The sequence below is a fragment of the Paramisgurnus dabryanus genome, chromosome 7 (genome assembly GCF_030506205.2).
Source record: "Paramisgurnus dabryanus chromosome 7, PD_genome_1.1, whole genome shotgun sequence".
Classification (NCBI taxonomy): Eukaryota; Metazoa; Chordata; class Actinopteri; order Cypriniformes; family Cobitidae; genus Paramisgurnus; species Paramisgurnus dabryanus.
In genome coordinates this window covers 17,839,401-17,866,809 of record NC_133343.1, presented here as the reverse complement: position 1 = coordinate 17,866,809, position 27,409 = coordinate 17,839,401, and the positions used below count along the sequence as shown (strand labels likewise).

The window sequence follows — 27,409 nt, the reverse complement described above, 5'->3', positions numbered from 1 at the left end:
GCAGGTTATGACGCAATCGTTAGCATATTTTTACAAAAACTGCTTCTACTGGGACATAACATAAGATACAAGGTAATGGAGCCTTTTATACATTTTCATGTTTCTTTAGAAATAATTAAAGGACAATTGGAGTCTTTAAACACATCAGATGTAAAGTTATTCACTGTCAAAGTGAAGCAAAAATGAATGGGAGTCAATGGGATGCTAACAGCAGGTGGGTGTTCGCTAAGCAATGGCGGCGCCCGGGAAAGCTTCAATAAAATATGAAACCCTGCCCCCCTGAGGGTACTGCGCAGACAAACTGAGCTTGATGACGTAGATATCACGTGAGCAACCTGTCTAACAATTGTAAGTCTTCTAATAGCCGTGCCAAGAGAAAGCTGAATCACCCGCCGAATCTTGCAGAGACGGCGAGCGTGAACAGGAACACATTTGGGTAAGTATTCTGATTAATTATCTCCCTTGATTTTATCCCTCCATGTCCACCCGCTTGCCTCATAGACAGTAAAAGATTGCCTCCGAGCTTCTCCTCCTGTCCATATGGTAATTTCTCTACTGTGCGACAGAGAGTCGCAGGTTATGACGCAATCGTTAGCATATTTTTACAAAAACTGCTTCTACTGGGACATAACGTAAGATACAAGGTAATGGAGCCTTTTATACATTTTCGTGTTTCTTTAGAAATAATTAAAGGACAATTGGAGTCTTTAAACACATCAGATGTAAAGTTATTCACTGTCAAAGTGAAGCAAAAATGAATGGGAGTCAATGGGATGCTAACAGCAGGTGGGTGTTCGCTAAGCAATGGCGGCGCCCGGGGAAGCTTCAATAAAATATGAAACCCTGCCCCCCTGGTAGCACCTGGTTCTGAGTAGAAGTGAGTAGGTGCAACAGAATGGCTCCCCTATGATTACCATACCCAACCTGTCAACATTGGGATTTGAATAATCATTAGAAGTACATTTCCCGAACCCAAACACAAATGTGTGTCATTTAAGTGATATGTTACAGATACTGCCGCCTGCTTTACCGGAGGTGAATGTAGTAAACATCAAATATGGCTAGTGGGATTTTTGTAGAAAGAATGGTAAAATATGTGAGAATCCCTCAAAAAAAAAATATTCTTCAAAAGGGTTGACAGGTATGGTGATAATGAGTGCTTAGTGCTATTTAGTATCAGTTTTAAGAGTGTAACCCTCACAGAAAACATTCTGCTATTTTAAATTGTAAAAAAAACATAATTCTGTATGAATTATAAGGTTGTTTCTCAATGATGACCAAAAAATGCAATCAAATAACGAATGGTCTTTCCATAGGGATTATAAGACACACACACATGAAGTAATTCACTGTGTTGCATAAGTTCCACATTTATTTCGTATCTGACCATGTGTTATGTGTACACAAACATTTGACTCATATTTCCAACACTCAGAAAGAGACACTGAACTACTGTCCATTGAAGATTGTACAAACTGGTTACAACTGCATTTTACACCATTCACAGCAATCATGTTTTTATACAATGCAAGAGAAACTTAAAGAAAAAGATAGAAAATGCATATGAGTAAAGTCTATGTGTAATAGAATGGAAGCACATAAAAATTTGTGTCAATTAGGAGGAGAACTGACCTATTCGTTCACTTTGGAATGTGGCGTAATGCATGTTTTATGTAAGTTCATACTAACAATGGTAGATGACAGGCTATACTGCAACATGAAGATTATCATTCAATGTGTTACTTTCTACATAGTGCACAAAAAAATTAAACAATTATCATTTATATATATATATATATATATATATATATATATATATCCAGAGGTGTAAAGTACTTGAGTAATTTTACTTGATTACTGTACTTAAGTATTATTTTTGGGGATTTTTACTTTACTTGAGTACAATTTAAAATCAGTACTTTTACTTTTACTTCATTACATTTTTTTAGAAAAAAAAGTACTTTTTACTCCTTACAATTTTATTTACAGTCAAAAAGTACTTATTTTTTAGAGATCACTTTATTCTATTTTCCCTTATTCTTACCAAACCAATTGAATTGTGCTGAGGCCAGTTATTTATTTTCCTTGGCCGAGAAACAGCGTGCCACTCCCTGAAATTCATAGGGTCGTAGCTCAGGCACCTTCAGTCCGGGGTGTTCGCCCTTCGGGTCCCTTATCTTACCCGAGTGGGCCTTTTCAACGAGCCAACCCCCGACTCTCTAACCCTTTCTGTAGCCGACGGTCTCCTGAATTTCAAACGTCCGTGGCTCGGTCGCTTTAAGTCCTAGGCATTCGCCCTTGGCGTCCCTTATCCTACCTGAGAGGGCCTTTCAAACGAGCCAACCCTGACGCTAACCCTTTCCCCGGCTGAGATACAGCAGTCATTCCCCTGATTTTCCCACGACTGTAGCTTGGATGCCTTTGGGTCGCTTATACCCGAGGGGACTTAAGGTGCCCGAGCTACAGACGTGGAAAAAATCGGGGAAAGGACCACCATATCTCGGCCGGGGAAAGGGCTAGAGACTCGTGGGTGGCTTGTTGTAAAGGCCCTCTTGGGTAGGATAAGGGACCTGAAGGGCGAACGCCCTGGACTTAAGGTACCTGAGCTAAGGCCAAGGAAAAATCTGGGAAGGGTTGACCATATCTCGGCCCGAGAAAGGGCTAGAGACTCGCGAGTGGGCTCGTCGGATAAAGATTTTTTTGCTTCTTCGAAACCGACAACACATTAAGCCAGCAAAGAGTTGGATGGATATCTGGCCTGAGTTTCAGACACCAGGAAGTCTCTGCTCACATTCCCTGCTATTTGCAGCCTTTCTATCAAGACTAAGACCTTGTTCACGCTGTCAGTCCAAAACTGATTTTGTTGCATGTCTGACTGGACAGACTCACTGTCCACATTGTGTATCACAACTGTTAAGATCCGATCTGTGCGTCCTGTAGGGTTTTGCCATTTTCTGGATTATCTGCACTGTTTCTATGGCAATGACGTCACACTGGCACAACAATCGTGTTTACATTTTACGTGACGCAACAGCATGACGTAACCGAAAAGCTACAAAAATACGATCAGAGCGGTCAGACTTAAATGTATTTCTGGAAATGTGATTTGAAAAGTATTTCAAACCACCTCTGGATATAGCTTGAAACAGAAAAGAAAAAAACAGATTTCATGTGGTTTTTAGCCGTTCACACGTTCTAAATGTGATTGGGTTCCAATCGAATATGCACCAAAATCAGATTTGGACTGACAGTGTTAACAAGAACTAATACAACTCTTTCTGCACTGGCTGTCTGTGAGATGCTTGATTCTCAATTTTGAAAATCAGCTTCTGCTTTAGTTAAATTCGAGTAGCATGTTGCATACTGAAATTAGGTCGTTTTATATTTTGATAATGAAATACAATTAAATACAAACAGTTGTAAAGCAGGATAAAAACCTGTATGTGGTGCATTCTCTTCATGTTTTTAGAGATTAAAAGGTTAAACAAGAATCTCTAGTTTAAATTTTTCCTGTTACTTTTACTTTTTTAATACTCAAGTACAATTTTAATGTGGTACTTTTTACTTTTACTCAAGTATGATTCTGGCCAGATACTTTTACTTTTAATTGAGTAAAATTTACACTCAGTACTTGTACTTTCACTTGAGTAACATTTTTGAGTACTTTTTACACCTCTGTATATATCAGGTGATTACTTACTCTTAAAAACAAAAATAGTGTTGTCAAAACACGTCTGCACTTACACACATATTTCTAAAAGTAGATGAGTTCCTATATTTATTCTGAACTGATCATTTAGGAAATTAAACATGATTGTTTTGCTGTCCTGAACACAAGAAAAATGCAAAGAGTTACGTAAGGATAAAATTATTGTTGATATACTGTATTTATTCCCTCAGAATCCTTTTAGCATTGGCTGTTTAACATTTTTACAACAACAAGTTTTACAGAAAAGTACCTTTTTATAACTTGCTGTACTAAGCATGTCCTGTAGGTTGGCTGGCCTCAGTCATGCTTATACTGTATTTTGTTGGTTTTATAATTGACCTTTTAGCAAGGCATACCTGCAACCTGCACTCTGAATATAAGGAGAACAGGCTTTAGTAAGGCAAACTGTGATCAATTGTGACCCTGGCTGTAAAAACCAAAACAGAATCTGACATAACGTGCATCAAAGTTCGATTTCAACCACCTATAACACTATGATTTTAATCTTTGCCATGGCCTTACTCAATATTTAATATATCAATGTTATATTTTCACAGAAGGCAACAAATGATATGTAGAAAGCAGTAAATCACAAAAAAAGGGTTTTCACAGGCAGGTTTACATTTAATCATCTCACACAACTTAAAAAAAGTTCTGGCTTGACTAAGCAGTGATAGTGTATCTGTGGCCACTGCTCCAACGACTGCCTAAGTCAAGGTCTTGCCCACAGCATCTCAAACTTGCTGGCAAATGCTTTTGCACACAACAGTTTAAATAAAAACACATTATAGTATATTACCTCAATAATTTCTGTCTGCAATCTCAGCCATTCCAAAGTGATACAAAGTTTCATGTAGTTTGAGCATTTTATAATGCAGCAGCCTGTTTGCACAACCTAAGCATGATGATATTAAGCACATAACAACGAGCAGACCTGAGAACTTTGTAACCAAAATAAATTAATACATTTATAATAAATTTGCCATTTATCAGCCCATCGCAAAATATAATATATATTATAATCACAACAAATCTGAACTATCATGAGATTACTATTACAAGACACACTATGACAGCAGAGCTTGTGTCTGGAACACAGTCAATGATGTTAAATGCAAGGAAACAAAAAAAAAGGTTTATGGCTAAATTGATTTCTTTGTTCACCTGTAAAATCAGATAAGAATGGAAAATGTCCTAGCTAACCACATTAAGTGCGGTACACATTCTCTCAATATGCTAAAAGAAAATACATATACAAATTTTTGCTTTAAAAACTAGTGTTCCCTTTTGCCTGTGCAGAAGAGAAGGAAAGGTACAGATGTGTGGGCCTGAAAGTATACATTCACCAAGTTTAAAATGTGTACAGGGTCATACAACAAAATCACATTCCTTTACAATCACTGGGGAGCTAGTAAAAAATTCAATCAGTTCTGTACAAATGCTGATTTGTTCTAACAATCTTCAAAACTTTTATCTTTATAAGACTAATCACTGTAAACGCAGTCATTTTGGATTGTTGTTTTTGTGTGTTTCGAAATTACATACAGTACAACAGCTATCCAAGCATTCACTTCCATCCTGTTCCACAAATGTATTTTACTGGGTCGGGGAAAAGTGGTCAGAAAAAGAGAGGTTTGTCAACTCATGATAAAAAGTGCCCTATGCAGAAATTGCACTATACGTCTTCAAAAATCTTATAGTCTTTGTGGATAATTACATGCTGAAATAAATAAAAATGCTAAATAAATATCAAACTAGATAAGACTTTAGCAGAAATGTTTAAAATAAATTATACCGATATCAGATCATTTAGGGATACTTATAATTTGTTATATAAAATATTAGACAGGATTATAACATGTAAGATATATCTACTGACCAGTCATCCAACAAAAATAGGCCAAATCTTTATAATGATTATCATATAGAGATATGAAAATGCAACCACATTCCGTTGCCAATTTTTCCCTATACATTCTGTTTATATTGAAGTCCTTATGCATTTTATGGCCTTAGAAAGGAAAACATTATAAAGGAATATAAGTATTTATGATGGGCTCTACTGCACTTAAATAGAAGAAGAGCATAATATGATGTGATTCATCTGGTTCTTGCGAAGAATTGCTTATCATTGATCAATTCTATCAGCCATAGCCAAGAGATGAATAAACATATGGTCCGTTTTAAATTTAAATACTGACCAGTTTTATCGTTTCAAGCCTATAAACATACTCAAGTAGAAGTAACACAATAAGACCATGTGGCTGATTTACTACAGTAGTCTTAATTTTCCCACTTAACTCTAGATGAGGCACAGCCTTGTGGATATGAACCTCACTCTTCACAGTAACAAATTTTTATGTGTTTGTATAAATAGAAATTTCCATCATCGTCTTTGTTTCTATGTAAACTGCTCCTCAAAACTTCTTAAGCATCTATTATCTCTAGCCAAATAAAGAAGTTAGCCTGTTTTGTTGGCGCTGTAAGTTGAATATTTAGGCCACTGTAGATGCAGAACAATGGGGATTTTGATATACAGGTGCACAGTTAGTGCAAGTGTTGGCGGGATCACATGTGTAGGTAGCAGGGGAGAGACATTTGATCAAGCACAGAATCTAGTGAATAGATCATTTACAAGTTTAATCCTTTGTTTTTGTCTTTGAAGAGTAAAGTAGGTACAGTATACATGTGATGGTCTCAAAACCTCATCTGCCCAGCTCTTCTTCTGGAAAGTTTAGACCTAATGGGAAAGATAAAGTTATACAATATTTGGCATGACAGGTCTGTTGTGGACGTAAGAAAGATTTACAGTACTGTGCATATGTTTTAGGCCAACATGCCATAATTATTTCTCAAACTCTACATTAAAATACAACCAGAAAATTAGATTTTTGTATTTAGTGTGACCTCCCTTTACACTTGAGCAATTTTAGGAACTGCTAAAAAAATTAAGATAAGTGCCTTGTACCTGATAGATCCAGCAAGCAGAGGATTAAAGGCATATAGCCAATCATGCATCTCCTTGTCATTACTGGCTTGAAGGAGTATCCCACGATGCTCTGTGCATACTGCAAATGTGTAGGGGGTCTAAAAATAAGTCAGAAATCAGATTACAGTAAGGTAACAAAATGTTGAATGGGAGAATCAAATAGCCTTTTAAATGAATAAAATACAATGCAAGATATAAGCTCTGAGTTCCATTCCAAAATCTACTTTAATCCATACTGCACACTCCTCACAAGCAGCTCCCTTCTGCAGCAGCATCCCAACCATCAAGCAACTCACATTCAGTACACACTACATTGGCAGCAATTCTACACACAAAAAAACTATTCTGCATGGAAGATTCAACTTGTGAGTTGTTAACCTAACAATGTGATACTATAAAAAGCATAGAAAACTACACACAAAGATAAACTTTTAACTATTAATGTTTGTAAGTGTTGGAGATAATAACATTTATAATAAGGATTTCTCTTCTATGTCCACCTTATCCACAGTTTTTTCACTGAGCTTATTTCAATACCTTCTTGCATTGCAATGCCTTCTTTTGGTATATGTGATGCTGTCTTAGAATCTTTTGTTTAAGCATAATTAAGTTGCTTAACTTTTGGAAGAGTCTTTACATTAAATGCATGCCTATATATATATTTTTAAATTATGATTTTATTGGCATCTCTGTGGCAACTTGTGTCTATAGATAGACACAAGTTTTTTACATTACCTTTAGCATGGCCTGCTGGTCTTCACTATATTCCACTTGTGCTGAGGACAGGTTAAGAATGGCCCTTTCCACTGTGTCTCTCTCTGTATTATAAATGTAGACATAGGGCCGACGTACCACAACATATTTCTTAACCCAGCCATTACTGTGGGGCTCTAGGAAGTGCAAATAACCTTTCTTTGACACAATAGGGCTGCAACATATAAACAGAGTTCATGTTAGAGTCATAATGCAGCAAATCTATAAAGCACAATTCAAATATAGATATAAATTCAGTTAAAGACAAATATAGATTAAACATAAATACATTTTGACAAAAGAAACTTTTACTTGTCCATATAAAAACATTTAACATGTCTGAACTTTCACCTGACACGGATTTCTTGAATGTCGGGGACAAAAACGTGGGTTCTCGGTCTGAACTCTGGAGAAGACTTCTTGCCATCCGTTTCTGAATCACGATTGGGACTGACAGCGCGGGACCGAGGTGTTGGGGGTCTAATACACACACAGATGTAACAATATAGGCAATGGAAAACGTAAAGATTGATTTAACTGGATTATTCTAAGAAAATGTGTTCATAACTCTAGATGAGACAACGATGCACTGACCTGAGTTCAGTGTTGCTGCTGTAGCGTCCCTCCACGAGAGATGGGCATGTGGAAGAGGGTGTGAGTGTGCTTTCAGCACACACTAAGGCAGAGTCTTTCAGAAGAGTAACTGACATCTCACTTAACTAAAACACACCACAACAGGTCATTTAACACATGAATACAAACATTATGGACCAGTGTTCTTACAAAAAGAACAAATCAAATTTCTGAACATTTCTGAGGCACTATTCAGAAGGTTAGCATATTTCCTTTAAAGATGCTTTATCAAGTGCTGTATAAATGTCATTAAAGTATGACAGGAAAAGCAGGAAATTTTAATTTATTGCAAAATATTCATAATAACATCTTCACCTTGCTCTCGCTGGCACTAACACACACATGGCCGTAATCCCTGTTGAAGGTGTGGTTAAGCAAACGTAGACACTGGTGGGGAAAACAAGACAACATAAAGTACCCCTTTAGTGACCCCTATATTTATTTGACATGTATTTGAAAACACATTACACAACCCATAAAAAAATAGTAAATAAAAAAGTTAATGAAATAAATACAGATTACATGTCTTAATCTACCCTTGCTTTCTATTTTATATATTTCACAAAGTAAAACTTTCTTAAGTATCCCTGGGCTAATGACTCCTGTTCGGGAATCAATGTCATAAAACATTTTCATTAAATTCATATTAAAAATATATCCCCTCCCTTAGCTCTTTGTTAGTCACTTATTCACCTTGGCAGCCAGCTCCATCTGCCTCTCGTTGGGTGTGTCGGGGCCAAGGCCTGGGTTGTGACCCAAGCCCAGATGGGTGGAGGGGAAAGAGGACTCGGTTAGAGCCTCACTCCCGCAGGACAGCAGCGACTCCTGGCCCAGCAGCAGGGTGGACTCCAGCTTCTCCCTAAGGAGGAGGTAGTGCCTAGTTTTCTCCACCTACAGTAACATACAGTACCACAGAGGGCAATTGTTTGTTTCACCCTCAACCAGGTTTTTAACCATTGACACTAAAAGAAAACTTGTTCTCACCTCCTGCAGGAGGCTCAGTTTCTCCAACTCCCACTGATGGTCCAGGATGAGGCTGTCACTACGGGGCCTCCAGCCAGCCAGGTTCTCCTCCCCTCGCACATATGCCACTGACGTATCCAGCACCCGTTTGCGCCGTCTCTGCATCCCTACACATTCAGACATAATTTACCAGCATCCTCTAAATTGTTCAATATCAGAGAAGTTAACATGTGACAAGTGATGTCTTACCTGGACTCCCTGCATCAGCCAGGTGGCACAGACTAAGCTCATACACACCGGTTACTCGGTTCCTATGTGTAATAAATACAACTTGTATAAAAATGTAACTTGAAACTACAATTGCTGTTATTTGAAACAGCCATACCCTTCAGATGGTCTCAAACTGCCACTGCTGAAGAGGTTCCTGATGGAGCGAGTTGCAGGGAGCTTGGCGTCTCGTGAGTAGAACACCATGCATAAGTCTTTGGTAATCACTGTGGGCTGTGTGCAGTTCTCCATCTGGGGTATGAAAACCATTGTAAGCTTTTTCAGTCTAAAACATTTCATAAAAAGTATTACAATAACCTGGGCCCGGTTCCCCAAAACGTTCTTATCGCTAAGTAGTTCTTAACCTATTCCTTAACCTCTCTCTTAACTCTATGGCACGATTCCCAAAACGTTTGTACACTAAGTATATCTTCTGTAAGTCACACTTTCGTAAGGTTGGTCTGGACCATTCGTAAGCTCTCTCTTAGCGTTGTTTGAGCGCAAAACGCTATCTCCGCAGTCTTTAGAAATCAGCGCAGCGCAGTACAAGTAAACTATGGTATGCTGACAATGATTTTATGTTATGAACATTTTTAAGACTTATAATAAAATACGTTTGCAATGGATACAGGACTATTTATGCAGTTGACTTTATTTGGTATCAGAACTAATGAATCAAAGACTGCGCCGGTGTTTGTTCCTCATTGAAGTCTGTTCCCTCTATGTTTATAGCGTTTTCATCACGTTACATTTATAATTTACTTAGAAAGATTTCAATTGGTTATACTAAAAAGCAATAATATCATGTATTCTATTATACAATTTATTAAATATTTCATATTTGACAGTTTTATGTCTTTTTCTTTTCTTTTTTTCTCTACTGTTTGTTTTAAAACTGTTATGTTTCCAAACATAATAAATATATATTATACATATAATATGATTCATACTGTAAAAATAATTGACTTACAATCAAGAACAGTCAAGATACATTACATAAATGCACACATATACATCTCAGTAGCCATTAAAACTTTCAATGTATATAAAGAATAAACGTATAATGTGAAAAAAATGCTATAAAAACACTACACTAAAGGGAAACATAGGGGGAACAGACTTCCACACAACACCGGCCGCGTAACTGCCAATTTTTTTTCGTCAACCCTTAAACCTTTTGACATTTTGCCTGACGTGGCTAATTAAAAAAATCGCCTTCCAAGACAACTCATTATGGAGCTGCTAGATCTTCTCAGACCATATTCTCTATCTGACTAGGTTGCTTTTTATTGAAAACATTAATGGTAAGCAATACCGCATTAAACAGAAATACTGCAGCTGCTTGCCAATCAATTCTGATTGTTAAGTACCTTAACATTCGTATAAAAGTGTAATACAGATTTTTTTAAGTCAAAACCCATGTCAAGAAGCGGCACAAGTGGCACAACGGGATAAGGAGGAAGGATAAATAGCGAGGGATACCCGGTTCGTCTACCCGTATTACTGACAATTTGATCATTTAATTAATAGTCTATATTTTACGGATAACTTAAACTATGTTAAAATAAATGTGACTGGAATAATTTAAATGATGTTCCATTTGTATATAACGTGTTGTCTTTCTTAACGTCGTAATGCACCTTCGCGTGAAGTGGAAAATCGATCCCTGAGTGATCGATCGCAAATAATTCAGCACCTTCACTTGGGACAGTGCCATTGTATGTCGAACTTAGAGGCAGCGTGTTAAGAAGCTTCCTAAGAGACACTTCGGGGAACACACTTAGGAACATCAACAACTTTGGTAAGATATATCTTTTTGAGTCTTCTTAGCACGCTAAGAGTGAACGTTATCGGGGAACCGGGCCCAGAGTCTTTAGAGCCACAAAGCTACGGGGTTCACTCTTTTTCACATATGCAGTGGATTTGGCTATTTAAAACACTCTTCGAGGACTAAGTCAGTAATTACAGCTCTTACACCTGCAGCTCTTTTAAAAAATAACCTTTTCCATCTCATGTGCTGGACTGGTCTTGGTTACCTCAAGGTAGGCCGACAGAGTCATGTAAATTTTCTCTCCATAAGGAGTGACACGGTTAAGCAGCAAAGAGTTGTGCATAGATGAATCCCAAGCTGCCTCAAAGCGGTAAAATGTTCTGTAGGGTAGAATGTACACTTTAATAGTCTATTTAATGTGAAGACCATTTTGAATTAACAAATTATTTTACCCATGATAATATTTACACAATATTAACAGATTTAAGCTATTATACAGTAGATCAGGGATGGGCAACTTGCGGCCCGGGGGAAAATTTAATACTGGACCATATCATACTCAATTAAATACTTTTGAAAATTATGATTTTAGGACCTAAGTACTTCCAACCAGGAAGGGGCGTTAGTTTCTACGGGTCGTCACAGTTTTTATGCACAGTCCCGTGTGTGGGTTAATATGAAGTACTGTAATGAGAAAATGAGCAAAAAGAAAAATTGACAAAGAAAATCGTGTTTTCCAGCAAAAATGGGAAATTGATTATCTTTTAAAGTTCAAGGGGGCGCCCATGTGTTTGATTTGTTTAGAAACGAAGTCTGTAATGAAGGATTATTATTTAAATCGTCACACCACTGCTCATAAAGACAAGTACTGTATGAAAGATACACTGGTGATGCCAAAATTGCTCTCATCTCAGATTTGAAAGGTAAAATACATCGTTATTAAAGGGACACTTCACCCATTTGCATAAAGCTTTGTATAGTTAGAACCCCAGTCATGTTTTTGAATGGTCATGCATCATTTTCTCAGTTGCCGCTGAGACAGGAGAAATACAGATTTCAGTGTTGCACTTCCTTCTTTCAATGATGTAAAAATCATCATTTTGCATCATTGAAAGAAGGAAGTCCAATATCTTTGTTGAGGCGATGAGACTACAAACACCCCTTTTCGCGGTCAAATAGGCACAAAATTCTAAATTTATGTTACATTTCGACTACAAATATGATGCACTTTCAATAAAGATTAACGTTTCTACGGGTGAAATGCTCCTTTAATACTTTTTAAAAAATATCTTTTGATTTGAATTTATTTACTATTTATTTTTTAATAAATTTGTTCTTTAAGGGTGGGTTGAAAAAGTTCTCTACACTCTAAAAATGGCTGGGTTATTTTTGACCCATAATGGGTAAATATTGGACAGAACACGTGCTGGGTTAAAAATGTATCCAATGCTGGGTTATTTTAACCCAACTGCTGGGTTATTATACCCCATGGTTGCATAACAACAAATCAACATTGGGTCATTTTTAACCCAGCACGCCGGGGTAATGTTCTGTCCAAAATTTACCCATTATGGGTCAAAAATAACCCAGAAATTTTTAAAGTGTATACTACTTATACTAGTAATTTAAAAGGGCCTTGCTTGATAAAAATAATTGCTGAGTTTTATAGTTAAAATCTTCAAAGACATAATTAATTTTACATTGTGGCTTCTTAATAAAGGAAATTAAGAATGATGTAAAATGTGTGCATGTGATCAGCAATCTGGTCTGGCCCCCTTGGTATAAAATAGAAAAATGTAGGCCCTTGTCATTTTCAAAGTTGCCCATCCCTGCAGTAGATACATAATGTCAACAGAAGAATTAGGGTGCCAATTTAAAAACACTTTTACAGAATACAATATAAATTCATGCAACAAAACATTTTAGCGTTAGCAAATAATACTGTATACACACCACCACCATAATGTGTAAAACGATATAACAAAAACAGACAAAAATTAATAAAATGAGGTGAACGATGACAAACATGACCATGAACATTATGAGACCATTAGGCAGGTATAAGGACACTTATACCTAGGATCAATCCCCAAGGAAATGCTTTATGTGGAAAGGAAAGAATCAATAATATATTTATTGGTAAAGTAAGTAAGAGAGTAAAGAAATATAACCTGTGGTCTCTACGTATCATTTAAGCAACTACATCAATCACACAAGATACTATGTATATTTTATAAGCTCTCTTCTCTGTTATGATAATCAGTTCTATACTGATCAATGAAAGTACAAGCAGCACAACAATACTAATATTGCATCCACTTGACATACATGAAACTAGTATGGGCCACTTGCCTGCTTATTGCATATACATTATAGTCACACCGTTGAAATCGTAAATAGTACGCAAACGGACACTCGCTGACAAAGTTCAGACACTCCCCTTTGGGTCAACCAATCGTACCATTCCTGACACAACTGTTCACTATATGTAAACAGTGACATATATCAAGATCAGAATACATAGCTAGGGATTGAGAACCTCTACATCCCATTTACACACAGTAAAAGAGATTTATTTCCCATATCTTCCCTATTAATATTTAATTCTCTTCATTTTCTTAATAAGTTATGCACTGGGCAAATACTCAAGGGAATACGTTTGAAAAGCTCAGATGCAAAACCTTCTTAGTGCGACTGACATGTTTTCTTGAATGAGCATTTTTTATCAGACTCTTAATGAATTCTGCCAACAAACCGGTATTTCTGAATGAACTAATGCCAGGATTGAGAGGGTTTTAAGATAAAGTATGTAATGAACTTATAATTCGTGCTGAGAGCATTTAATTACCATTATCTTTTGAAGGAGGTGACGTTTAGAGGCTTTTGCATCTGAGCCCCTCTGTTTCTATTCACGGTCTAATTAGACTGTATGAATGTTCATGGGAGATGTGTGAGATACAGTGGTATACTTGTTAACTATTTGTTATCCATTGGTGAGCTCTTTTATCATGCAGTCTGCTGGATAAACTTCTGTTCCTGTAACAAAATGGATGCGAAAAACACCTTATTCCACAATCTGCAGGTCTAAGATCAGTAGGGGCTACATTACAAGGTGTTGGGGTGCGGACATTGTTTATAGTGCAGTTGCCAAGGCGACACGTGTACTTAAAAACAAAAGAAATGCTTTTAAGCCCCCAATGAAAACCTGCTTATTGCAAAGGCTTGCCCTTCATCATTATTTGCATGAGTGTTTTTGATTTTACAGGGTTTTTTGCCAAAATGTGTAATTCATTTTATTCACTGTTTTTTGAACAATGAATTGAAAGCTTGACGGAGCATTTATAGATCAAACATACATCAAAAACACTGTAGGTCCTGCAGTGTTGAATTATGCCTCTGAGAAATAAAATCATCTGTGATTGCTCCCGCCTACAGAACAGGCTTGGCAGTACAACAAGAGAAACAAATTTGGACAATAATGCTCTCATAGCTCGTTTCCCGACACAGCCCTTATGTTTACAAACACCCAGTTAATTTCTGAGATTACAGTTGTCCTTATTTGGTAATTACAGTTTGCAAGACAAGCAACCCTTGGAAAAGTTTGCATAGTCATTATACAAAACAACATTAACATGTGTGAAACCATTAAAAACATTGATCAACACTGCCCCCTAGTGGAAAAAAATCTTGCACACCTTTGGCAGAGAATGTCAGCTGAGGCAGAGCTTTTTATATAAGATCTTGTTTACACAGACAATAACACAAATTGTACTAAATCTACTGAGATAACACAACATTTTCAGAGTTGATGCATGGTTAATACTGAGGTTAATAGAGCAAGCCCTCCATCAATAAACAACACAGATCTCATGGTGTGTGGTCTAGCCCACAGTTATCACCTCTCACAGGCCAAGCTGTGTTTTACGGTGTTGCTTTGACAAGTTAATCCGGTTGTCAAACTATTTTAAAGAAACCATACATTTTATTAGGAGATGTCATCTTTGTCATAATTTGTTGAGCAAGAGCTTTAAATTGATGTGGCATCGATGTAGCATGTGTGGGGGGTTTACTGCAGTCTACAGTACATAGTGCCTGAAGTTGTTGATGGAAATTACATTTATTGAGTAAATGAACTATGCTTTTGTTAAACATTGTAAAAAAAGGAAAGTTATATTAACTTTAAAAATTACATCAATTGGTAACACAAAAATGTTAACTTTTAAAATATTTTTTAACTTTAAGTGAAAAATGTTGAAATAACTTAATTTTTAAGTGTTATCAATTAATGTATATTATTTTTTAAGTAGATCCAACTTTTACTTTTTACAGTGTATTTTCCTAAGGTGACTTAGATATCTCTACAACACCTCCTGTAAACGATTCAGACCATTCAAAGCCAAGCCATGCAATTACAGTTACATAGAGGTGCCACATAATATCAAAAAACATACATAACAGAGGCTTCACACTAAAGCATTTCCATGGGAGACAGACCAAAATTCTCAAATATTTCAAAGAATTTTCAGAAATAGTAGAAAATAAAAAACTATAAAAAGATGTGGAATATAAAGGAAAACAATTATGCAAAGAATGATGGAAGATGATTGGACAGATGGGCATAGAAAAAGATATACAATCTGGATTTGATCATAAAATACCTAGGCATGTCCGAATCAAGAAACTGTCTGGAAAAACACAAAACAACATTCTGTTAGTAGACTGGAAAAATGGCAGAATCAGTATCTTTAAAAAGAAGGTTGTGAAGAAAAGGTTGTATTGAGAACCAGATAACTGTAACTGTACTGCAGGGACTGTTTAAATCACACCACTGCTTCTAAAGAGGCAGCATTTTGCTTTTTTGTATGTATAAAATGTGGTACACACAGCTCTTGAGGCTTTTGCACAACTCACATCGGTTTCCTTGTTCCTTTGCACTGGTGCGTAAATCCAGCTCTGATTCATGTTTTTTTGGGCGGTGTGGATTATATAATGAGACCTTCTGGTTAAATTACATGAGAGAGGTCAAGACTGCTTAAAATCATAAATATCTCCATTTAGTAATGCTTTTGCATAAGTTGTTGCAAGCTGTTGGCCTTAAAATTAAATGTAAAGCATGTCAATTTAAATGATGTCCACCTCAAGTGATGTCATAGTAATGCATTACACAGTATGTTGTGACAAAATGCTCTTTTGATTGCTTGCATTACATGACATGCAAAACATTGTCTTTTAATTACTGTTATGATGAAGGTATGTTAATGATGAATTTAACTGGTAAGGTGTTAGACAAAGAGTAAGCTATGTCTTCGTGATTTTAGTCTGTTCACATTGCTTAAAATAAAAATACTTTTTTAATAACACCAAATAAATTGGATTAAAGGTTTGCATGCAGTAGATCCACTGTGTGATTCAGTGAGCATTCACATGAGTCAATGGAGCTTAGACAGAGAGGATGGAATGAATAGATGAGGAATAGACACAGATGCAGACCAGCATCAGATGGACAGACTTGCACAGCCAGCTAGGAGGTGAACTAGAGAACCATCTTTAAATATATATGATACAGATAATATATAATATAATATTAATATATTAAGATGGTTTAGTTGGTTCACTTATTTAATGTCATTCTTCAATTTACCTTGTGACCTTTATCATTGAGGCTGATAAAATCATTTTTATAAAACGGGCAGTTCTGGTTCTTCATTCTGATTGGTTGAAACGCGTTCTAAGCCGTGATAAAATACACTGGTAACCTCACGGTTCAGACCACATTACATAAGTATCACTGCGCCACTGTTGCTGCGTACTGATTTATGAAAATAAACAACAGTGTCTTTAATCATATTTTTAATTTGTCTACAATTGCACAATTAATGGCGATATCCAGATAAATGTCAATAAATATTGTTGAGTCATCTCGTCGATAAAGAGAAAACGTTGTCTGAAGAGTTTATAACTCAAGTTCATACGTAAGTTTGAATATGCTTCTTTCTTTATCTAAGGTTGGCACTGTTGCTGTGCTGTTTGATTCTTTAGCACTCCCTTGTGACAACGTTTGGAAGGTTTGGTTCAAGGCCTTATTTCTCTTTTTGGCAAAATCTAATCACTTTAAAGTTGTACAGAGCACATGCAGCTTGTCAGAGGGTTGGCTCCAGCTCCCAGATCATATGCCAAACCGGGGGAGAGAGTCATATTTAAGGAACAGAACACCTAAAAATAAGAATTCTGTCATCATTTGCACACCCACAGTTAAAAAAAAATTCCTGGCCACACTTTTTTATATAATGAAAGTAAATGAAATCTGGGACTCTCGTGCACCAAAATGACAAAAACACAATAAAAGTATCATAAAGTGGTAACTATGTGCATTACATTCAAACTCGTCTGAAGTCACATAATAGGTTTGTGTGAAGAACAGAACAAAGTTTTAGTCATATTCAAAGAAAGTCTGTTAACCACTGTGGCCGAAGTATGTTTTGTGTTATTTTATAGCCTCAGCCTGCATTTTATTTTATTATATGTAAAAAGGGGGCAAGGATATTGTTCATAGTTTCAAGGAAGATAGTCATAGTTTAAGCAAATATTGACACAATTTGGTCAATGAGGTAAAATGTTTCGGTAACACTTCACTTGAAGGGATGTTAATAAGGCTGACATGACATCTTCATTATCATGACATGTACAATGAACATAAAGGAGATTTTATGCACGTTTATGGCAAATGTCATTAAGTGTCATTCGTTCAATGATGTCATTTTTAAGATGAAATAGAAATCTATAGTTCCCTTTCAATACGGTTCACTTCGCATTGCGTCAGTTAGCTGACGCTATGGGGGGAAACTCCTGTTTACTCCGTGACTGAAGCCTATTGGTTAACGTCTGTACAAAGTACATACCAATGACGTTTGAACCCGCGCGCGGGATGCACACGTCCTTATATAAGCGGGGTTCAATCGTCAGGAGCTCATTATTTTCTCCTTCAGCGCGAACCTCTCGCTGCTCCGAAGAAAAAGAAGAAGCCTTACCTCGCCGTCGACAAAAGCCCTGCAGCGGAGTCCAGGCCTAGCGTCTTCCCCTGACGTTTTGCGGCTGAGAACCGAAGATAGCAGAGTCCAGGTCTAGCGTCTTCCCCTGCCGCTTTCCGGCCGAGAACCTAAGATAGCCTTCGCTTGCCGTGGTACGAGCCCTGTGCAGCGACACATGCCTGACGAGGTCTCCCCTGCGGCCGCCCGGTAAGATCAATATTTTTTATATAAAGCTATAAGCTAAAAGAGCAGGCGCTGTTGTAATAGCGTCCAGCACAGCGGCTCGGTGAGCCTCTCTGCTATGAATTTCCTCCGAGCGCGTTACCGGTCTGGCACCTCCCACGCCGGGACCGCGCTTATATGCTTCGGTTGTCTTATCCATGTTTCGTGCTCCCCCTGCTGTTCCTCTCTCGCCGGGATGAACACACGGCGAGCCATGAGACTAGATGGATGCATAGACAAGCACACACGGACTAACCCCCCCTGTGTTCTGTCACACCGCAACCGTTCATGCTTACAGAGTCCCTTCGCTCCTCTCACATTCAGTGGCGAGATTTCTGGCACATATATTAATCCCCCGAGTGCATCGGGTGATACCGTTCATACGACGCATGGCTGTTCTGTCTGTGTTGCTGCTCCCCTCTGCCGTTCCTCTCTTGTTGAGATGTACAAGCGGGGAACCGTAGAACTGGATAGATGCATACGACAAGCAAACACGGGCGTCTGTCCCTGTTCTCTGTCATAGCACAGTCACTCGTGCTCCACGCTCACGGAGTCCCTCGCTCCTTTCCCCACAGTGGTGAGGTCTCTTAACGGCTTAGTTAGCACACGGTATTACGGCTCGCTGCCTCTAAATGCAGCTGTTTAGTGTTCAACGATTACAGAGCTTCATGCCCCTCCCCTCCTGGAGCGGCGCGATCTCATTCGTCTGCTCGATAGGGCGGATTCGCCGCTATTGGATCACCAAGAACACTCATTATAAGAGAGCTTCATGCCCCTCCCCTCCTGGAGTGGCACGATCTCATTCGTCTGCTCGATAAGGCGGACACGCCTCTATTGGAGCGCTAAAACACTTATTATAGAGCTTTACTGGCCTGAGCCTGTCTCACTTCGGAGAGCTCACTATTCGTCTGCCCGGTCATTTCTCTCTGGTTTAGACGGAATCAGAGGCAGAACGAATTTGTTTATAATATACTGAGGCCCGAATACCTCCCTTTATTCAGTACCGTCCTATATCAGTGCGCTGAATATTGGTACATTCTTATATACCCGTTTTTTCTGCCCTTTTAATAAATTGCAAAACCGCGGCCTCACGGCAGACTTCCTCTCTGCGATGGGTTCAGTCTGACATTAAACCACCTAGACATACTGCTCTGCCCTGTGAGCCGTTCGGTCACCGTCACTACTGAGGCTTGTGCACCTGAACGGCTGAGCTCTGGTCTCCGCAGCACAGCTGCTTCAACAGAGAACGAAACTGTCTGGGAGAAAAGGGGTTAAGTCGCGCCTAGGCTGGACTGCCCTGAAATGTTTTCTGTGTGCTGTTTATCCAAACATACTGTGTAATACTGTCGGTTATGCAACCTCACTATAGTGGCGAACGGTATTTAACTCCTCAAAAAAGAGTAATTTCCGGTTTGGCCATATACTGTGTATTGACACCCCACGACTGTACGGTGTCTCTAACACCTTTCTGCCAAATTCGCTCGCAGCCCACCTCAGTTTCTCCGCTACGATGCTGATGGCGCAAACGAGCACGGTCTTACGGCTGTTATTCTCTCTTCCTAGAGAGACGACAGCCTCAGACTTTTGCATGGCTCCAAACGTTTGAATCGCGCCCTCTCCGGACGGCCACTCAAAGGCTTACAGCCAAGCGGTTTATGACGTTTTTTGGCCATATAGCTGATTTATATTAGCGGATCCGAAGACGCTCACACCTCCGCTCCAATACTCTGAGATATTAAGGGTAATATCAACCTCAAGTGAGCTTGCTACCCGCCACAATAAGTTTCAAAGCTCAAAGCGCGCGCACAGTCAGTGTAAGGGATGATTTAGCACTGCAGCACTCTCGACCGTGTTATTGTGATAATGCGGTCGGGGAAACTACGGTGGTTTAATTATTTACCGAACCAGACTGAGATCTCGCCCCCTGTACAAGCTGACGAGTCATCTCCTTTATAAACTCATTGCATCGCTTTATAAGCTATGTTCAATCAGAGTGATACACATCTCATGCTTAAACTACCAAGATGCAAAATATTAACCCACTACGATGGGCGTGCGGAGATGGCATCCGTGGGACACGACCTACATTGCCTTATGACACATTGACACAAGCTGCTAGGACCCCTTTCGCGAGGCGTCCTTATGCAAAGTCTAATCCATTCTGTCTAGTGACATTGAAAGTCTAAACCCCCCGCGAATCGTGGGTGGAACACTTTTCTCCTCACTACAGAGGCTCGTGCACGGCGGCTCTCTCCCCTACCTATATCTATGTGGCCGTGATAACAGCGAACCACGCTTTTACGACCGACCATTCATTTAATTCACAAGCCTGTCATCTCTCAGATGCGGACGGCGGCAGTAACAGCGAACCATGCTTTTACGGCTGGCCATTCACTTTATTCATAAGCCTGTCATTTCTCAGATGCGGACGGTACCCGAGGCACAGCGCTCTGGAACTGTCCAAGGTCCTGTATGACAGATACGTCTGACGTACATCAGACGATCAGCTGTTCATCTGCGTCACAGATCCCTCAGTAGAGCACCTGTCAATACAGGTTATTTATGGATCGTTGACGTTATCACCTCCCGTGACAATTATGCTCACTTGTCTTAGAGCATGGGCATGGTCTTAGAGGTTTCTCATTTGACAATTGTGACACGGCCGGCTGGTCCCCGCCGTCCACGTTGTCAGTTTACACCTTCGACATCCCTGCTTCACGCACTACTGAAGTTTGTTGCATTAAAGGTGCGCCCATTAGCTCACCTGTATGCACGATATGGTTTTTAATTATATGCGTCCACCGTGCACTTAGAGAAGCTCACATGTGCACGCTATAACATTTTGGTATACAATAAGATGCGCTTGGGGAAGCTCACCTGTATACACAGCTGTGTTATGCTTTGTGACACATACATTGTTGTTCATCTGTGTACGTTCACGGTGCGTTGGGTGCCCACCGTTACGTTCATCAATCATATCTGTACACATTCACGGCGCGTTCTGTGCACTGATTTATCTATATGCATTCACGGTGCACTGAAGGGTTCACCCGTTTGCGCACAATTTATTATCAGAACACATGACGGCGCGCTCGAGAATCTTGCCGGCCTGTGCATTATAACACTCTGATTCATCTATATGCATTCACGATGTATTCAAGTGTTCACCTGTGCCCGTGCAATTTATAGTCAATACACATTTACGGCGCGCTTGGAAAGCTCACCGATCTGTGCACTATAATACTACCTATATGCATACCGATGCGCTCGAGGGCGCACCTGGGTTCACACTATTGTGGTATCTGTATAATCCCACGCTACGAACCGTTCTGCCGCATATTATAGTCAGATCGGCCGTTCCTGAGCTTCGCAGATCACTCACTACGTATGTCTGTTGCTAACAGTGGTTATTTAGATGGATCGTTGAAACCATTGCACTGACTCACGCCCCTCTATGAGCTATGTCCTATATAGAGCCCACTCTGTGCGAGTTTGGCTTCTTCATGGACTTGGTCTACAGGGGTATCTATATTTGATATCTGCATGCGGCCGGCTGGTCTTCGCCGTCTACGTTGTCAGATTGTACAGCTTAGACGTCCCTGCCCTACGAGCGCAGGTTCTCTCGGCTCAATCATGCACGCTCATGCGTTTTATATGTACACCACGGTGCGCTCAGCGAGCTCACCAACGTGACTTTGAATTTAATTATCTCGCACAGCCGCGGCACGCTCGGTACCTCGCCGTCTTGTGCTATGTTATGTGCCCCCGGTGCGTTTAAAACCCCACCGTGTGCGCGTCAACAATTTATATGGTGCTTACACATTTGCTTTAAAGCTGTGAATATGCCGGGTATAGGGCCACACGCAGTGTCTCTCCGGTAAGGCACTTCAGTACGTTGTGTATGCACGGCGTGATTGGATTACGTTCCCCCATAGCGTCAGCTAACTGACGCAATGCAAAGTGAACCGTATTGAAAGGGAACGCTTAGGTTACTCACGTAACCCCGGTTCCCTGAAATAACGGGAACGAAGCATTGCGTCTCTTGCCGTGCTACAAACGTCTACGCAGCGAGTGTTATTTGGCTGCGCGCTTCAGTCGAATAATAATGAGCTCCTGACGATTGAACCGCGCTTATATAAGGACGTGTGCATCCCGCGCGCGGGTTCAAACGTCATTGGTCTATACTTTGTACAGACGTTAACCAATAGGCTTCAGTCACGGAGTAAACAGGAGTTTCCCCCCATAGCGTCAGCTAACTGATGCAATGCTTCGTTCCCGTTATTTCAGGGAACCGGGGTTACGTGAGTAACCTAAGCGTTTTATTAACTTTTACCTCGTGCCAAAACAATAACAACACAAAATACACTAAATATGAATAAAAAAAAGGAATAGTTCCATAACACCAAATACTGCTGGTTTGATCTCATTTTTTACCATCAAACATAGATAGGCCTTCACCAGAGCCAGGGAATCCCTGTCAGGGAAAAGTGGTACCTGTCATCCTGTGCGGGCCGGATGTATCCTGCCGACAGTATGTTGAGAGAGAGAATGTTGGGGTCAATAATTGCTTCATCTGCTTCTGGGGTGTTCCGGATGCGCCCTGTCAAATGCAAACATGCATTACTAACTTGCATCCCAATATTGCATTATAATATTATTCTGATTTAGACTTAAAACTCACCTACAACCAGCTCTCGCACTTCCTTCCACTCAATATCCCTCCCTGTCTCATGTACTATGGTGACTGTAACTCTCCTTTGGATGCCCTGATATGTAAATATTATGCTGTTATGTTGTAACATTATAGAATACAGGAGTTTACTGAAGCACTTTACCTGTTTAATTTATGACCACCTATTATCATACATAAAAATTGTAATAAAGTAATAAACATAACATTTAATTAAAATATATATTTTTTGTTAGAAAAATGCTAAGTGAACATGTTGGCATGGCAAGTAAAAACTGACCAAACTCGTTCAACCAAGTTATCAGAAAAATATTTATTGTTGACATCTGATGGTTATAATATTACAGAAAATAAAATCAAAATATAATTCAAAAGGAGGGGAAAGCTCTCATAGAAAACATATAAAACCCATAAAAACAGATGCCAGTACCTGATGTAACATAAATGTACCATGGCATGGCATGCCTACTTTGTGGTCCACCACGGCTGGAATATAACTGCAAGAAACAAAAGCATTGTCAAGCTTACTGATATCTTCTGGAAACCAACAGACCATCATGCTAATGCTTCAAGTTTTTAAAGTGTGCTAAAAATAATTTATCTTTTTCAGACATTATAGCTTATATAAGACACTCAGCTAGGTCAATTTATTATATCACACAAACTGACTATAATTTAACAATGAGAACTGTATGATTTTCTTAGAGTATTAGATTTTATGTCACTTGAATGATAATCTAAATCAAATCATCAAATCAAATCTAATAGTGTTTATACGGAAAGCTCTAAAGTCATTGTCTTTGCAATCAACTGTTCTTTTTCAATTTATTTAATTGCTGCTGAATTTCAAGAGACAATTGGATTTTTTGGGGATTTTCCTTCAACATTTTTATGGACAATCTTGGGATTTATCTATTTTTCTGGATTTTTCAAGTTTCTATAAGGACTGAGCGAGGACCTAACTAAGGACTAACAAAAGACAGTGAGCTAAGTGATGAAAATTTTGTATTTGTATTTTCTATTCTAATATATGCATATGAATTTAATCTTGTGGTGTGTACTTCAGCTGTGTCTCTTTTTATCATCCTAACCAGATATTTCCTATTTAGTAACACACAGTATTTGAGTTTCTGAACTTTATTGTAACTAAGAGGTTAAATGATTGATTTAAACTGACTTGTTACAGATGGTGGCCGGTACGGGGAACTCATGTGTTTTGTGAACTGTGTTACTGGTTACTGAGTAGATTGTGATTGAGTTATATTTTGTGTGTTAACCATTTTTGTTCTTACAATGGAGATTGTTAATTTAAACCCAGAGACAGAGTCTATTCATGTAGATAATGTGGGGGCTGCAGAGTCTCTTCCTTTCCGGCCTGTTTCACCTGGAGATACCTACAGGGATGTTGTTGAAATCAGTTCTCTATTAAGTGAGCTGTACATAAACAGTCAGGCTGAAGAGAGTGATGAGGAAGGCCAACCACATTTGAATCCTATAGGAAATGTTGAGAGAATGGATTCTGAAATAACCACCCTCCACCAATCTGTTCAAGAATTGCATATGGAAATTTCCACATTAAAAGATGATTTTCGAACTTTCAATCAAAGTGCACTTAATATAGAAACTGCCTTCAGAGAAACTTTGGATCAGCGGTTTGAAGATATTGAAGAATTAATGCAAAGGTCTCTGAATAAGCTAGAACATGCTGTTGTAGAGTGTCTTCAGAGAAGAGATGAACAATGGAAGAAGGAAGTTGCCCAGATAAGAAAAACTAGCACCCCTGTGGCACGTCTTTCCTTTGGAGCTTCTGCTTCAGACACTGGGCAGTCAGCACACCCACCTACTTCCTATCCCAAACCTCCAATTGATCTTGAGTTTCCACACTTTGGTGAAGCCAGAGAAACCAGTGATGTGGTAGAGTTTGTGGAGCGTTGTGAGAATTTTTTAACACTCAGACATATGTCAGACATTGAACTTGTAGCTACATTGAATGCTGTTCTTTCTGGTCCAGCCCGGAGCTGGTGGCTTGCCGAAAGAAATAAGATCCACAGCTGGATGGATTTTAATAATTGCATTTTTGGGAGCATTCTTACCCACTGACTATCTTACAGAAGTAGAAGAACAACTCAAAGCTATGATCCAGGAACCCAATCAATGTATTAGAGACTTTGCCTATGATTATAGGGCATTGTGTCTGAAGTGGAAAAATGATCTTCCTGAGGAGGAAATGGTAAGAAGGATTCTAAATAACTGCAACCTTTCTTTGGCTGGAAGCCTACGTGGTGCTGTGCATACCGTAGAACAGTTAGTTAAAGTGGGCTCAATGGTAGAAAGGGACCTTAATTCTAAGAGAGATTATTGGGCCAAAGTAAATTAAATTAAGGCCAGTGAAAAAGGAAAGAAGAATCCAACAGTACGACATGTTAATGTTCCTAAACCCACTACTGGGCAATCTCAACATCTTGCTTTAGTCCACTCTACAACCCCTCCATTGCTTCGAGTTGCTGTTAGTATCCAAGGGTGACAAGTTGAAGCTATATTAGATACTGGTTCCACTTTCAATTTAATGCAGAGGAAGTTGTGGGAAACACTGGCTAAACCAGGTGAACAAATGCAAAAACACTCCAACAGAACATTTATGCTAGCTGATGGAAAGGCACAAAAATCAGAAGGTAGATTACCTATGAGTGGCATGGACTAGTGTGGACTGTTGATGCCAATGTGATGGCAGATAAACAGCTTGCTTTTCCACTTATTTTAGGCCTGGATTTTCTTAGTCAAACTGGTGTATGATTACATGTGGCCAAATATAACTATGAACTATGCATTAATGGAAGAGCTAGAGTATTTCCTTTTCTCAGCCAGCCTCTAGGAAAACAGTTATGGAGCCAGAAAGAGGAACATGTAGTCATCTTGTACATGGCTTTACCCCTGGACTCTGAAGTGCCTGAGCAATTGATTACCACAGTTCCAACTTTAATTGATGATCTGATACTAAGGTATCCCCCTGAGGTACAACAACTTCTGTATGCTTGGCCTTCTGTTTGTTCAGACAAGCTGGGGAAGACAAACCTGACCACCCACAAGATCATGACAACCGATGATATACCGATAAGGTGCAAAGCCTATCGAGTCTCACCTCTAAAGAAGGATGTTAGGTAACACTTTATTTCGATAGTCCACTATAGACAATTTACTAATTATAAGTAACTTTGCAACTACTTATCAACTACCAATCTTTAGGGAATTAGTAGATTGTCTGCTTAATATCTACTAACACTTTATTGTGCTGATATCTCAACAGACTTTCAACTGACTATAAGTATCTTTGCAGGTGCATGTCAACTTATTCCACTAACCCAAACCTCTTTCCTAACCCCAACCATTAGAGTCTACTAATACTCTAGTGACAGTTAGTTGACGTATAGTTGCAAATTATTGAAAGTAAGTTGACATGTAGTTGCAAAGTTGTTTATAGTTAGTAGAATGTCTAAAGTGGACTATCAAAATAAAGTGTAACCGGATGTTATTAGGGAGGAGGTTCACAGGATGCTTCAGGAAGGCATAATTGAGCCCTCACAGTCTTCTTGGGCCTTCCCAGTGGTCCTTGTGCCAAAACCTGATCAAAGCCTACGTTTCTGTGTTGACTATAGAAAGTTAAATGCAAAAACACCCCAGGATGCTTACCCTATGCCCATTATTCATGATATTTTGGAATCTATGCACGGGGCAAAATATTTTAGCACACTGGATTTAAAATCTGGGTACTGGCAGGTACAAATGGACCAGGATAGTCGTGAGAAGACTGCTTTCATTACTCAGTTTGGCATATATAATTTTTTGACCATGCCATTTGGTCTAAAAAATGCAGGGGCTACATTTCAACGTCTTATGGAAAGAGTCCTTGGTGAGTTAAGGGGGACAATCTGCTTTGTGTATATTGATGATATTATTGTATACTCACCTTCCCAACAGAAGCACCTTCAAGATCTGGAAGCTGTTTTTTCCAGACTCCACCAAGCCAACTTGACCCTCAATTTGAAGAAATGCCATTTCCTTAAGAATGAATTGAGGTTCCTGGGCCATGTTGTTTCGGGAAAAGGAGTGGAAGCAGACCCAGAAAAGACAAGCGCTATCACCAACTACCCTGTTCCTCATGACATTCATTCATTAAAGAGGTTTGTAGGCATGATAGGCTAGTACCACAAATTTATCCCACATTTTGCAGAGCTTGCTGCCCCTTTGTATCAGTTACAGCGAAAAGGTGTCACATGGGAATGGACGGAAAAATGTCAGCAAAGTATTGAGAGGCTGAAGGTAGCCCTACAGAAAGCCCCTGTGCTGGCCCAACAAGATCTGAGCCATCCTTTTCAAGTACAAACTG

At 39.1% G+C, this 27,409-nt stretch overlaps 1 protein-coding gene across 25 annotated transcripts in view; it reads right to left on the bottom strand.

Annotated features, from left to right (window-relative positions):
* Positions 1 to 1,342: 1,342 nt before the first annotated feature.
* kif1aa (kinesin family member 1Aa) overlaps positions 1,343 to 27,409 on the bottom strand; it is an 89,297-nt gene continuing 63,230 nt past the window's right edge. For 13 of the 25 annotated variants that reach the window (XM_065273666.2, XM_065273668.2, XM_065273669.2 and 10 more), the window contains 15 exons: positions 23,456 to 23,522; positions 23,017 to 23,101; positions 22,830 to 22,935; positions 15,744 to 15,770; positions 11,351 to 11,465; positions 9,433 to 9,566; positions 9,297 to 9,358; positions 9,069 to 9,214; positions 8,778 to 8,975; positions 8,400 to 8,471; positions 8,046 to 8,170; positions 7,803 to 7,931; positions 7,434 to 7,626; positions 6,678 to 6,796; positions 1,343 to 6,449 (listed from right to left, as the gene is read on the bottom strand). In XM_065273666.2, the coding sequence (XP_065129738.2) occupies positions 6,407 to 6,449; positions 6,678 to 6,796; positions 7,434 to 7,626; positions 7,803 to 7,931; positions 8,046 to 8,170; positions 8,400 to 8,471; positions 8,778 to 8,975; positions 9,069 to 9,214; positions 9,297 to 9,358; positions 9,433 to 9,566; positions 11,351 to 11,465; positions 15,744 to 15,770; positions 22,830 to 22,935; positions 23,017 to 23,101; positions 23,456 to 23,522 (1,621 nt within the window). In that variant the 3' untranslated portion in view covers positions 1,343 to 6,406. Of the gene's footprint in view, positions 6,450 to 6,677; positions 6,797 to 7,433; positions 7,627 to 7,802; positions 7,932 to 8,045; positions 8,171 to 8,399; positions 8,472 to 8,777; positions 8,976 to 9,068; positions 9,215 to 9,296; positions 9,359 to 9,432; positions 9,567 to 11,350; positions 11,466 to 13,161; positions 13,186 to 15,743; positions 15,771 to 22,829; positions 22,936 to 23,016; positions 23,102 to 23,455; positions 23,523 to 27,409 lie in introns of all 25 variants that reach the window. The other 12 variants (XM_065273667.2, XM_065273675.2, XM_065273677.2 and 9 more) reach the window with 2 other exon arrangements.